The 14,818-nt window shown below is 42.9% G+C and overlaps 1 protein-coding gene across 1 annotated transcript in view; it reads right to left on the reverse strand.

Annotated features, from left to right (window-relative positions):
* Window positions 1-14,818, reverse strand: part of PLCL1 (phospholipase C like 1 (inactive)) — a 216,729-nt gene that overhangs the window by 44,183 nt on the left and 157,728 nt on the right. The window contains exon 2 of the mRNA XM_063341823.1: window positions 125-2,596. Within this exon, the coding sequence (XP_063197893.1) occupies window positions 125-2,596 (2,472 nt within the window). The remainder of the gene's footprint in view (window positions 1-124; window positions 2,597-14,818) is intronic.

Below are 14,818 nucleotides of genomic sequence, written 5' to 3' on the forward strand. Positions count from 1 at the left end.
GCTGTGGGTCTGAAGCTTCACCAGCTTCCAACAGCATCATCAAGTTTGCCCTACCAGCAGCTCACAGCAGGACCTTCACTTCCACATTCAGAACACACCAATGCACATGACAGAAGTGTCATACCTGCATATTTTCTCTCATGTCAGTTGCCTCTCGTAGTGGATGCACCGCCAGCTTAAAGATGTCATCGATAGTCTTGAGACCTGTGTTCCTCAGCATGGTGTACTCCCTTGCTTTCTTTCCGATCCTCACTGAGAGGCTGCGCTTTTGGGCCTTCCCGCCTCCACTTCGGTTGGTTATTGCAATGTGAACAAAGAGGGTAACGTGCTCCATGATATCACCAACAAAAGACCGCAGCGGTATGTGCCTGTATCCTGGCTGTAAGCACTCCAGCGGGATGGTGTACTGCCCTATGAACTCATCCCCAATGTAGTCATCGTCCAAAACAACAAAACGGATCATGGCCAGCTCCGGTAGATTGATCTGGAATTCAAAGCTTTCATCAAAAATGGGGTTATCACTGTTTTGTTGAACAGTTTTAGTTCTTTGTTCGGTGCAGTCTGCAGGAATCCCATGTATTTCTATACAGACATAGGGGTCTATGACATCCCCTTTCGCACATGCACCTTTGGGCTTTGGAAAGTTCTGACCACTGATTATTTTGACATGAAGGACTTGGGGAGAGACCCCTGGAACAATGCCCTTGGTATTTGCGCTGAAGTAAGACACTTCATCACGCATCACTGAAGGCCTGAGAACGTACCCGCATCCCCCGTTCTGTAGAAACCAGCCAGTGTGTAGGTCCATCATGGGCCCCGGGGTCTGATAGTTCATTGCCACTATCTGGCAACCACAATTCCAAAAATCTTGAGGATTTAAGTTACTGGAGTCTATCCTCATAGCACTTGGGTACACCCTGGACAGAAACTTCTTGTTGTAGTTGACAAAATCTTCAGGGTATTCATTTGCAATCCGACTGGCTTCTGCCTCACTGAAGGAGCACATTTCCCAATAATTTTGAGCTTTCATGGATGTCTCAAAGTCTTTGTATTGGACAGATTTGCATAGGGACACCAAGTCGGACAATTCCCTGCAGAGCCAGATCAGCTTCGGTTCCCTTGAGAAGTCCTCTGACAGTCTCCGGGATATTTCAGCCTCTTCATCTTCATCTGTGACTTCTCCTTCTAATATATCCTGGTTGCAGGGCAGCTTCTTCCCCTTCACAATGATCTTCATTTTCAGTTTCTCAGGTGATGGGAGGTAGACTTCTGAAGATAAAGGTGCCTCTGTGTAGAGCTTGTTGCCAAAGATCCTTTTCATGTGTTGTACCACTACCTTCTGCTGTTGTACTGAGCAGTGGTTCCCCAAGCAGAGAATAAGGGGGTATTCTGAAGCAAAGAAGGCCAATTTGTTTATTACCTCAATAACATTTCGAAAGGCAAGTGGCGATGTCATGTTGTTACGGTTACAAATAATGGGTTCATTATCCGGGCCGTCACAGACGTCTAGTTCAATACTCCGACAACTCATCTTTAAAGCTCTGACATAACCATTGATATCAGCCGGTCCTCTGAGTTGGTCTTCAATTAGATATGTGTTGTGGGATGCATTGATGTAGTAATGTGATAAAGGCTGTGTCATGTCTTGGACAATTTTTTTGTGCTCTGGGTCAAAAATATCACATTCTGGGGACAACAAGTATTGAGTAAATCCATCAATTGCAAGAAAACCTTTCAACCGCCCTTCTTGAGAAAGCTCATACCTACGAATGATATCTAGACACATTTCTTCTGTTATGTGGGTCACTCCTTGCTCAGCCTCTAAAAACAGCATGAGGTCATTGGCATCTAGGTACTCTTTGTTTTTAGATATCTGCACAAGCAAGAAATAAACTTCAGGTCTTGTGCAAAGTTCACTGAATGCTTCACAAAATTCCTCTTTTGTTACTCGTGTTGTCAGTTTCTCTTTGCTCTTCTGGATTTCTTTAAATTTTAATCTAATCTTTGATTCCTTTAAGGTGGGGTTAAGTTTCTTTATTAGCTCCACAGATGTATCTTCTAACATTATGCCATTACCATCAACATCTGCTGCTTCGAATACAGTTTTTAGCCAGGCAAAGCGAGGGGTATTATGGCTGCTTTCCATCAAATCCAGGGGTTGTTTGCTACGAGAAACCAAGTACCTTAATCCTGATACCCAAATATTGGCCACATCAGCTGAATTGGCAACCAAGTCAAGGGACTCATAGTTCTCACCATGAATTACCGACAGCGCACAGTCCTCAGAAATCTGGTCTGCAAGTCCATTATTCCTGAACGTTTCTGTGTTCTTCCCTAGTCTGATTTCTTTTATAGCAGAAATATCAAGCTTAGCTTTTTCAAGGTCCTTCTTGGAAGGCTCCCAACGAAGAGCCTGCAGGTCAGGATCCAGAGTAAAAAAACGGTTATAAATCCGGGAATTTGGACGAACTTTCTTCAATTCACACCCAGCCTGCATAAAGCTGATACAGTCGCTGGCGCTGCTTATTTTCTTCTCTGATGGCATGCTGCTGAAGGACACTGTTTTCTTTCTTCCACATTTTTGGTTTGAAGGATCCTGTGGAATAATTACATTTAAAAAAAAAGAATTAGTAAATTTTCTTTGGCCATTCTACAAGTGCATAAATAATAGAGAAGATATGTTTATGTAAAGACAACTCATGTTCTTCTGAACCTCAAAACACAACATATTATCCCTTCCTATTCAGTTCCCTACTGAGCTATACAGTGCCTTGATTGATTGCAGCATTAGAGATAGCAAGTTTTCACAAGTGATGTTTGCAGCTACTAAACTGCCTTCCGACCTCAGCAACTCGCAACAGCTGTGAGGAGGTGGTATCTGTTTGTGTCACGTACTTATTCAAAACAGATACATATGGGAAGAGGGGTTTCATGGGAAGCTCCAGCATCTAGTTAAGTTCTGCATAACCAGAAGTGGGGTGGATCTCACCAGGATTTAAGAGATGCCCTGAATAAAGGAGGAACTTTGGCATAAAAAGGCAGAAAAGAAGAGTCTCAGCCTATGTGGGAGGAGAAGGGGAAGAAGTCTCTGAAGCAATGTTGGTAGGAGAGCCTGGGATGGGTCAGCATGCCCCTGGGGCACACGTGACAGCTTGGCGTTCAGCAGACGAGCGTCCTGCCTCAGTTCTGTCTCTTTTCTGCAACCTTGGACACCTCAAGCAAAACTAAAACAAAACCAAGCAACAGTCATGAGTCAGACCCCTGAGATACACACCCAGGAGAGTCTGGGGTTTCTTTTATTTGTATGTTTTAGTGTCCTTTGCCAAAGGACGTTCTCACTAGGCTGAGAAACTTATGCTGCATGCGCAACCGCATGGGTCTCATGGCTGCTCTTGTGGGAGCCTCACATACCCCTCTACTCAGCCCTAAACTAATTCGCACTTTCTTGTCACCCCATTTGCTTTGAAAAGTAGCTGTTCTGGTCATTTCTGTGTACCAGGACCACAAAACATTGTGGGAAAATGGACAACCAGGCAAGAAACCCAAAGCCTTTTCCTTCAGGGCATATGTTCTACCTCGTCTTGAGAAAATACTTAGCCAGACACACGTGACTGTCTTTTCAGTATCAACTACCTACTTGCTGCTGGATGTAAACCCAGCTGCCTGCAAAGCTTTCTGTAATTTTAGTGCAGCAACTAAATTTAAATCTTTTCCCACATATTATCAATCCAAAACATTTCACAGTAATTATAAATTGCAAATCATTCTTTTTTTTCTTTGCATGATTTCCATCTACTCCATTAGAACATAAACTATCCAACAGCTACCAAAAATATTTGTAAAACATCATTCAAGGCTGTAATTAATAGTGAAACACTTGTTAAAATTGCTTTCCCTCCAATTTCCCTAGCCACCAGCAATATTTTGCAAGTTCTCTGCCTTCTGCTGTCGAAGGGAGTTTTGCTGCTTGGATTTTGAGCAGAAGAGGAGTCCCAAGGTGAGGAAGCGTTGATGCTGTGTATAGCATCTCAGGCCCAGCCATGACAGCTTCACCAGGGACCAGCCACCCGACAGCCCTGGGGGACGTGCTTTGAGACAGCAAAGACCCCGACCCCCAAGCCCTTTGCAGCCTGGACAAGCCTCCCCTACCCTGCTCCAGCAGCTGGTTCCCTGCAGCTCCCATTTATCTGCGGTGTCATTCACTCTCCCTCAAGTCATACTCCCCTTCAAATCCTAAACGCAACCCCTGCTCTAGCAGTGCCTGCCATCCACCCATCACTGTCCTTCTGCTGCTGCGCACTGTCCGTGCCCAAGCAGGACCCCGTGTAGCTCTCCCAGCCACAGAGCATCAGTCCTGGTGCTTGTGAGAACATCTCCAAGCATTGTTTGCATGTTTGTATAGATACTTTCAGCAAATCAGTCAATACAAACGTTTCTACAAAATTGCTATTGTCATTCACTCACTTCGTTCAATAACATCCGAAATATTTCCAAAACCCCAGCCGTCCAACAACTGGATTTAAAGGCTGATCACTGGATCTGCTGTGAACAAAATCAAAATCTCTAAACTTCTTACGCTAACAATTTCTCATTAAATTGATACAGCGACTTCTACTGACAAGAAGAATTACTCTAGCCATTTATTGTAGTACTTATTATGAGAATTGGTCTTAAAAAGCAGAAGGAAAGTCAATGAAGCAAGTGCCTTGGGTCAGCTGCTTTTTTAATTACAGTTTTCTGCTAAAATATTATGTTCCCGCATTAACGTACTGCTCTTTAATACACCGCTATGGCCATGAAAATCTTGAAGCAATAGATCCTAATGAATACAAACAAATGCAGACGATTACCCTGTGGGTTCTAGAAGAGCCTTTTCTTTCTTATTTCTTTAGGTTTACAGGAACAATATTTATATCTAAGATTGATGCTTAATTAAGATTATTTTTCTCATATAGGAAGATGTATTAATGGCCTTTGAATCTGCAGTGATTCATTCCTTGACAGAGAGCAGTTCCTCAGGGCCAGACCTGGAAAACTCATCAAAGCAGAATAACTGATTTAGATACAGGTCTGCCATTTTGTCTTTGCTAGAGAGGTGGGAGTTGTTATGTGACTATTTTTGTCTGCAGAAAAATAGAAACCGTTTATTTTTTGTTCCAAGATACCTGTGCTTTTTGATGAAAACGAGCCATGGAATTAATCAGATATTTTTGGGGTATTAAGGTGGGGAAAAAACTAATTGGTCTCATGGAGAATCAACCTTTTAACATTCTGTCTTAACATCTCAGGGATTTGGAGGAAATTAGATTGTTCCGTTTGTCCTCCTTCTCTGATTTTATTTTTGATGGGTACTTCTGGTTTTGTACTTGGTGGTATGTAAGGGACATCAGAATTGTACAACAGTTGTTCATCTCTGAATAGGACTTCCCCATATCTTTTAATCAATTGAATAGAATTCAAGTCTAATCCATGGACTAATTGCCTAAAATTAACAAGATCTGAGTATTATTGACATTGATAGGATTATTTTAACTGATATTAACAACCTCCCTAATCTACTGCATAATACACACAAACTCTGCAAAATTGCAATTGCTAGCTGAGCTTACCGCTGCGTCAGCTGTTCCCCTCTTGGTCTCTACAGAATAGGAATATACTCAGTCTTTCAAAGTGAGAGCTGCTAATTTAGATTTAATGAGACACTTGTCATTCATAATTATCAAGAAGTTATTTATTCTCGTGTTGCAAAAACTCAGAATGTGTTTCTGTAAGCTCAAATGCTGTCTTCTCAGCCTGACAAGCCAGGTACTCGCATTTGTTCTGCCACGTTCACATGGATTGAACAAGCATATCCAGATCCTGACACCATGGTTCAGCCAGGCCACACACATCCAGGTCCAAGGGATCACCCTGGGGAGCAGAGGACTGTTTTCTTCAAGATGTGTCCTCCCTCCACTGGGCTGCACTTACATCAGAGTCTGGAGAAGACCATTTGGATACACCTTGCCTCCCCACTGATCTTATCCTGAGCCTCGTTCAGCTGAGCTCAGGCTTAGGCTCTTAATTTTAGTTTAGCTACTGTCTTTCTTTAGGTCTCTACCATAATCCATTGTTGACATATTGCTCTTCTAAGACAAGAGATCCAGCTAAGAATAGCTCTGTGCTGCAGTGCCTCCAGTGGCTAAATTCCTGCTCCATGTCACCTTTCACTGGAGACTACAAACAGGAACCAGTACAGCCACCTGGCAAACTAAAAGCTGCCAACATCTTAGGTGAATAAATAGCAAGCCTGCTCTCTTGTGCTACCTGCCAAAAACATTCACACTGCAAATTATCAAAAAAATTTCCTACAGTATTCACCCACACAAGAGCACTCGTTCCCCTTCGTTAACCAAAGCACAATGAGATGTACCCCTGAATCTTGGAGGTGGAAAGTCTGTTTTTCTCCAAGATGCTAAGTCCATCAAAATTGATCTTACCACACAGTAACTGGCCTAGGACTGCCCTTTACCCTCAGTCACGTGTACTGATGACGCTGAATTTATTGTGGCAACAAAAGAAGGAAAGGAAAGGATGACATTTGCCAAGAAAAGAAGTCTACATCAGTGCAAGAACAAGAAACTAACTTGTAGATTTTTCCAGTTTGAGACATTCTCTACCAGAGATAACCTAGCTCTACACAAAACACTGTTATTGGAAACAAACACAACCAGTTTGCATGCAATGTACACATAGAAAAAGAAAATCCCTACTTATATGGGGAACCTTGTGCTTTCCCAGGCAAGAAGGTTCCTTCAAAGTGACTCCAACTGTGGGTTCAGTTGGTTCTTTGGAAACCACTCATAAGGTGACCTAACTGGATAAAGCCATCTCCTGCTCCTGACCCTGCATAATATGCATTAGGCAAAAATACCTCAAGGCCTTAATCACAAGACCGCTTCAACATGTGCTTAGTTTTCAGCGTACACACAGCTGCTCTGCAATCAGTTAACATCAAGGAGACATCTCTGAGTGATGGCCTGACCTGCATCCTAACATTGCAAACAGCTGTTTTCTAAAGGTTTCTGAAGGAGGGATTCAGAGCTCCAGCCTAAGCACACTCCCAAAATAGTAGAAGCTCTCCTGTTGAATACATCATCCTCGTCAGAGGGACTGGATATGTAAACAGTGGGATCAGCGAGCCATCAGCAGTTGTGGGAAAACTCCACCCCATCCAGCCTGACCTTTGACCACTCAATCTTCTGCTGTTTAAATCAAAGAGCTAACAGAAATAAATAAGTGAGATTAAAAAAATATGAATAAACATGCTCCCCACCTCATCCCACCCCCTTTGTCAAAACTATAGGACATAAATTGTTGAGATGAAGTTAAGAAACAGGGCAGTAATAAGAGCTGTATAGCAACCCTGCACACAGAAGTCAAGCTCGTGAATTATTATTTGTTTGAAATTAAGTTACCTGAAGGGCCTCTAAAGCATGGACAGCCTTCCAGGATTCTGCTAAGGAGGATGAGAAGGGTGAAAAGCACCACTTAAACGAAGACACCAAAAGCCCTTAAAGAGCTGCAGGGCTTCTGTGAAAGGATGTGAAATTCAGTAATGATGCTGAGAGCTAAACTTGTTAAGTGCAGTTAAGAGCCATTTCTCCAAAAACCAATTCACATTTTCACCAGTGAGTATCACCTTTGCTGAAAAAGAAGCTTTATTCTGATCTTTGCTATTTCCCATGAACCTAGCACTAAGAAACCAATAACAGACAGCTTAGTCTGTCCTCACAAATAGACTGTGATAAATGGTGCATCCTAAAAGCTATCTACTCTCGGAACTCCACATGATCCACTTAATTGGCCAACTGATTAACTGATTATTTTTTTTCCAGGAGAAACTAATTAGCTCTACAGGGTGAGGGTTTTTGGGATGCTTCTAGATATTTCAGCTATACACAAGGCAGAATCCCAGTCCCCCAAAATCTTAAAGCTTTACAGTACTTGTGGTGGGAAAATGTACCTTTAAGCATTAAACAAAGAAGTCAGTGAGTCACTAGTGGCACTCAAAGCACCATGTAGCGGGTTGACAAATGATGGTGTAATTTTTCTATAACGAAGTAAATCAGAGCAGGGAAGGTTTATATAAAGTAACACAGAAAGCCAATGTTGGGCCCAGGGCTGCAACCAGACCCCATGCACGTGTGAGGCTTAGTCCATCTGATCAGAGATCTGACTCAAAGCTTGAACCCACTGTACCAGAACGCAATTACTACAGGTAGCAAAGATCACCGGAAACTGGTATTCATTACTGGGCCAGAAAGATTTCTTCTGCAAATCTCAGACATATTCTGGCCATTCTCTGAGGGCATCCCAGGATTGCCGATTTTGCAGATTTTCACAGAATCACAGAATGGCAGGGGTTGGAAGGGACCTCTGGAGATCATCTAGTCCAACTCCTGCCAGAGCAGGGTCACCTTAGAGCAGGTTGCACAGGAACGCATCCAGGCGGGTTTTGAATGTCTCCGGAGACTCCACCACCTCTCCGGGCAGCCTGTTCCAGTGCTCTGCCACCCTCAGGGTAAAGAAGTTCCTCCTCATGTTTAGGTGGAACTTCCTATGCTCAAGTTTGTGCCTGTTACCCCTTGTCCTGTTGCGGCACCACTGAAAAGAGCCTGGCCCCATCCTCCTGACACCCACCCTTTAAGTATTTATAAGTGTTGATAAGGTCCCCCCTCAGCCGTCTTTTTTTCCAGACTGAAGAGATCCAAATCCCTCAGCCTTTCTTCATAAGAGAGGTGTTCCAGTCCCCTAATCATCTTGGTAGCCCTTTGCTGCACCCTCTCCAGCAGTTCCCTGTCCTTCTTGAACCGGGGAGCCCAGATTCTCAGTTCTCCTCACATCCTCTGGTACCACAACAAATTAATGAGCTGAACTTCCTCTAATCTTTCTTGGCAAGGCCTGTAGGATTTAAGTATCAGATATCCACTGTGGTGACTCCCAGGACAACAAAGATAAGGTTACCTACTCAAAATTCATCCACACTGACAAGTCATGGCACAAAGCACCTCTGCACAGGGGCTGAACAACCAAACAACCCCACCGCTGGCGCAGGCAGCCGCTGGGACGCTGCCAGTTGCGCTTGGGCACAGCTCAACAGGTTGCAAGAGCAGATGTTAATGCTGCAGGATCAACCTCGGTAGCCTCTTCAAGGCAAAATTCCTGCTAATTCAGGGATTTGAGCACATGTGGAATAAAGACTGGATCCAAATTTTAACACGTGCACTCTTAAAGGCTGAGATACACACGTAATGGAACAAACAGAAAATTTAAGGCAGACCAAAAATACAACATGGACAGATACATGAGAAATAGCATCAGAACACAGTGTCCAACAATTTTCCAAGTACCAAAATAGTCATGCCAGCATGTCTGAAAATCCAGCTAGTTGTCACTAACTAGCAGTTTAACTTGAGCTCGAGCTCCACGCAGAAGCCTAAGCACAATCGTCATTCATGAGAAAGCAATGACTAAGGGATCTCAGATGCAGGCGAAAGAAAAGTGTCATGGGCTATAGTAACATCAGCATTTACAGTAGGCTTTTCTGAAGTCCCCAGTATTACCCAGACGTTGGGTATGGATAGACGACTGTCACCAAGACATATAATAATGACTTTACAGGGAGCTTCTCATCAAAAGGGGAAGAAATGTCACCCTGCAAAATGGGCACCCTGAGGGCAGGAAAACAGAGCAAAGACAATAGCTTAACTATTCTTGGATGCCAAATAGTCCCTGCTGGAGAAGTTCAACAGGAGGCAAGATTATAATGGCTTGTCTGCTTTCCTCTTTCCCTCCGTTACTAAAAATCCCTTTCAAATACTGGACTGTAGGCTGGAGAGAGAGTCAGAGAAGAACGTCTGGAGGAAATCTTTGAGAAAAACATCTGAACAAAAATGATTTGCTGTTCAAGGAGTGCTTTGTTGGGTGTTTGCTTTTTTTGTCTTCTTTTCTTTTCTTTTTTAAAACACTAGCATTGCCAAATTTATTCAATTTTACCTTGAAGAAAATTTACCTTTGCTGTTTAAATGACAAATGAGAGCAAAAGAAAAAAGCGGCAGCACATAAAGACTCCATCTGGAAACAATTTTTGGAAATTAAATCCAGGCAATGCAAGAAGGGTTTATTTTCTGGCATGGTATGACACTGAAGTTACTACTTCAACTTGTTTCTATAATTAGGGCCATGAAGCCAAAGTCAAGAAGCTTCCAAGAGCACAAGAATATGAATAACCATTCAATGCCTGTAATGAGACTACCACTTCACCACTCCTTCTGCCATAATTGTTCCTTAAGTTTTCTCTTTACACTTCATCATCCAACTGGTTTCCACAAGGACATGCCTTAAATAAAGGTGCAAGTACCTATCCTTTTTATGTATTAAGCAACAGTCTACAGTACAGATCCTCTTCATTCTCCCTGTGGAACAAAACCTTCACTTAGGACATCCCAAGTGCCAGGTTTACTTCAGCTGGGAGAAGGCTTTTAGTTCAGAAGGGGCTGACACAACCCACTGAACACAATGTCTCCAGCCACTGCCACTCCCAGCCGCTCTGTTATTTCCAAGTACTTGGGTTGCTCGCAGGCTGTAGTGCTTATGAGTCTCCCAGGACACCTTAGACGTGGATTGAATTTATCCCCATGCTCTAAGGGAATACAAACCTGAGAAAGACAGAAAGACGGTTTCTATCTTCAAGCAGAAGATACAGCAGCAAGCCCTGGGAAAATGAGATCTCGGCTGCAGCATTCCCAGTAGAGCTCCATCATGCAAACCCTCATTCTTGTACAGATTCTCCTTTGAATGCATCTGAGGCAAAAATTAAAAGGGATGTCTACTTAAAGCAGCTAGCCCTATAGCAACCACAGGCCTGCCTTACAGAGCTCCTCCCTCCATGCAGAGAGACCATCTGCTGATAAGTTAAGCCGTACCAAGCAGTCTGTACCAGAGTCCAGTAGATCAGTGCGGTCTCTGACCAGGGAGGAGAGCAGAGTGACCAAACCAGGGGTCCTTATTAAGCACCGATTCTGAGTATTTGAGCTGATCACACTCTCACTAGTGGCACAGAAAAAGAGAGTCTCTCCGTGCCTTAAATCTAATCTGGAGACAAGCCAGCACTGGGAGTGACCAGTGGAGTTCAGGCAACATGAACTTCCCCCGGTTACACCTACTTAAAACTTCTGCATTGATTTCAGGTTTAGAGAGGTGACTGCGGTGATGGGGCCTTGTACTGACCAAACCCTGGATCACAGTAGAATTAGCTACACCTGAAGAAAATGTCAAGACACCCCACAGAAGGGACAGATGGGAAGCCATGCTCCTGGCCACCGCTGAGGCCACGTCATTTAACAAGGCCCACCAGAGAGGGAGTGAGTACTGGGACGTCCCCTAAAGTTTAGTGGCACTTATTCTGGTGACAGATTCTTGGAGCCACATTGCAAGGATGGTGAATCCCATTCATTAGGGCACCCAGGTAACCTAAGCAAGCAGCTGGGTTATTTTTTCCGCAGGCAGCAGAAATACACAGCCTTTGCGTTTAGAATATACACATCCATTCTCCATACAGACATGGAACCAAGTGCACAGTAACCAGCCTGAACCTGCAACAATGAAGAAGATCCAAGGTCAAGAGTGGGGAAACACCAAAAATCTAGCATTTCAGCATCATCCCAACAGCTCTGAGCACCATGACGCGGAGGACTCTAAAATATTACTAGCAAACACTGTGCAGGCTTGCTGAGAGTTACAGCATTACCCTGACATAAGGGCTGCCATGGCCCCAGGGAATAGGAAAACGAGCTCTGCAATATCTGCACATCTCAGCAGAGTGTTAATGTTCATCTCTTTTGCTAGTCAGAGACATGACAGCTCCGCAGTGAGCGTAGAGGACACTGCCAAAATGTCCTTCCAGAACACAGAGGCCGGAGCAACTTCCCACTGTCCTTAGTTGAAAGAAGATTTAGAAGCTGCTCCGTATATTAGAATCATAGAACAGAATCATAGAATCTTCATGGTTGGAAGGGACCTTTGAGATCATCGAGTCCAACCAGACACACACAAAAAAAAACCCCCTACAATCTCTGCCACTAGAGCATGCCCTGAAGTGCCAAATCTACACGTTTCTTAAACAGCTCTAGGGATGGTGACTCAACCACCTCCCTGGGCAGGCTGTTCCAGTGCCTGACCGCTCTTTCAGTAAAGTAATTCTTCCTAATATCTAATCTCAGCCTCCCCTGCCGCAACTTCAGACCATTTCCTCTGGTCCTGTCATTATTTACTTGGGAGAAGATGCCAACACCCACCTCTCTACAACCTCCTTTCAGTAGTTGTAGAGGGCAATGAGGTCTCCCCTCAGCCTCCTCTCCTCTTAGCACAGGGGTAGGTGCAGTCACACCTACACCTGCGAGCTAACACAGTGATACCTGACCCAGCCTCAGGGTCCTCACCCATGGACCTGCCAGCTGGGAACCCCCAGCCTGCTGTGCATACTGCCATAGCCACCTTCCTCATAGTGCCAAGTCCCAGCGTGATTGCGTAGGCTGCACTCCCTGGAGACCATGGTTAGACACACATGCAGAATAAACTGTGGCAGTAAAGCCAGCGATCCAACAGAATCTGACAGTGCTAGCACTCAAACCAGAAAGAACCTATAGGGCTTGAAGTCTTTGAAACTCTAGAAGGTGGGCTTTTTATTTCCACGTCACCTGGGAGAACAGCATCATGCACTACATCCCACGACGCAAAAATCCAGATGTGAACACAACACGCTATGCACACAACTTCCCGCAGGCTTTTACCTGTAATGATTTTGTTTATTTCTGCATCTCTTCAAAACAACATATGCCTTAAGTATTTTGAAGACATTAGTTATTCAGACATGGACATTAAATCTGAGCAAGACTTTCTCTGCATCCGTTGTTCAGAGGGGAAAAAAACCACCAAAAACCAACCAAAAAACCACCATTAAAAATTAAAATTAAGAACTTTCACTGAGAGGGAATGGCAAGATTCTGACGTAACTGAACCTGAAAGATTTATTTTGTTTTTTTTTATTTTAATCAGACCTCCATTGGATCTGTGAGTCCTCCTTAAAACCTGACAGAAGAGGATGACCTGTAGGTAAACTTTCTTAAATTAATCAATGGAAAACACTACCTGAGCCAGATAAGCCAGAAAGAAGGTTTTGCTGCTTAAAAATATCTCTTAAACAGGAAAGAAAAACAGCTACAAGAAAGCAATACATTGCAAACTGAATATAAGAGAAGTTTTTGGTGTGGGTTATAAAGTAAAATAAGCAAAATTAGGAAATTAGTAAAGGAAGAAAACAGACCAAGGAGGAAGCAGCAGCAACCAGAGGAGTTGATACAAGCAGGAGAAGGGTTTGGTGGCAGGTGGCAATTATAGCAGAGAAGGTCCAGACAGTTCATTTGAAAATATTAGAAAGAGTCTGAATCCCACCAGAAATCCACCACTGAGCGGGAACACTGGTGTTGTTAATAGCACAAAGGAGCATTTATTCACTAAATGACAGTAAGAGAATTCCAGTAGTTACTCAGGAGGAAAAGCCAAATGAGTTTGAAAAGACCTGGCTAAGGAAAAACTCGCCTCCCTTCATTACACCTCTGAATGCTGGATTTGCAGCATATCTCTGAGTGGGTATTTTTCATTGTCAAAATAATGGGAGAGCTGCAAAAATTATGAAAAAAATAAAAAGATGATTAGCATTACCTATTTCCAACGTTATGGAAAACAGAGCTTGTCAGACTAACCTGATATCTCTTCTATGAGATTAAAAGTTTGGTTGATACATATAATAAAGTCATTGTAATATACTTAGACTCCGTAATATATTATGGTTTCTGCAATGCATTTGACTTGGTACTAAATGACATTTTGATTAAGAAGATATAGCAATAAAAATAAACTCAGAAGACACTGAATGGATCAAACACGAGATAAGTGGTGTGTCTCAAATGCAACAGTAAATGTGAAACATGTCATGTAGATATGCGTCAAATGGGATCCTGCAGGGACCCATTCTTAGCCCAATGCTATTAACCATTTTTAGAGTGACCTGGAAGAAAGCACAAAATCAATATACATAGAGTCCAGAGATGATGCAAAGCCAAGATTTGAACAGCTATGAATAGCAAAGAATATGGCTTAGTGAACAAAAGTCAAACGACTGCTTGACAAGCAATGCATAAAATAAGGACCAAAAAGTGAGGACACAAATCTAGGAACACAAGGGACAGGCCTTATTTACAGGACTGTGATCCGGGAAACAAAAATTTTCAAAAAAACCCCTCAACTTCATCATCACAGATGACCAGCACGGAATGTAACAAAAAGATTGCAATGGTATACTTGGTTGTATAAAAATAATATCCATTAGGGATAGAGAAGTTCTAATAGCTTTGTACTTGTCCCTCATGTGATATTCTCAGTTTAGAAATTATCTGGAAAACAGAAGAGAGTTCAGAAAAGCCACAAGAATCAGGAAGATTTTGGAAAACCCCTTAGAGATTCCAGATTCTTTTATTTCAATACAGATATTTGTCTGATCACAAGGAATTGCAGAAGCCCAAATTAATATAAGGAATAACTTTAAAGGATGCTTCTTATGCCCTAAAATAAAGGCACATCTGGGGACTTTGATTCAGAATGTAATGGTTCCAACTCAGTAGTTTAATTAAATAGTCGATCAATGTATTTTAAGAAGTCCTTCAAATTAAGTTTCTTTATTGACCCTGAGAAACTCAAGATGTATGCTGGCATTGTC

This window comes from Chroicocephalus ridibundus, chromosome 7 (genome assembly GCF_963924245.1).
Source record: "Chroicocephalus ridibundus chromosome 7, bChrRid1.1, whole genome shotgun sequence".
NCBI lineage: Eukaryota > Metazoa > Chordata > Aves > Charadriiformes > Laridae > Chroicocephalus > Chroicocephalus ridibundus.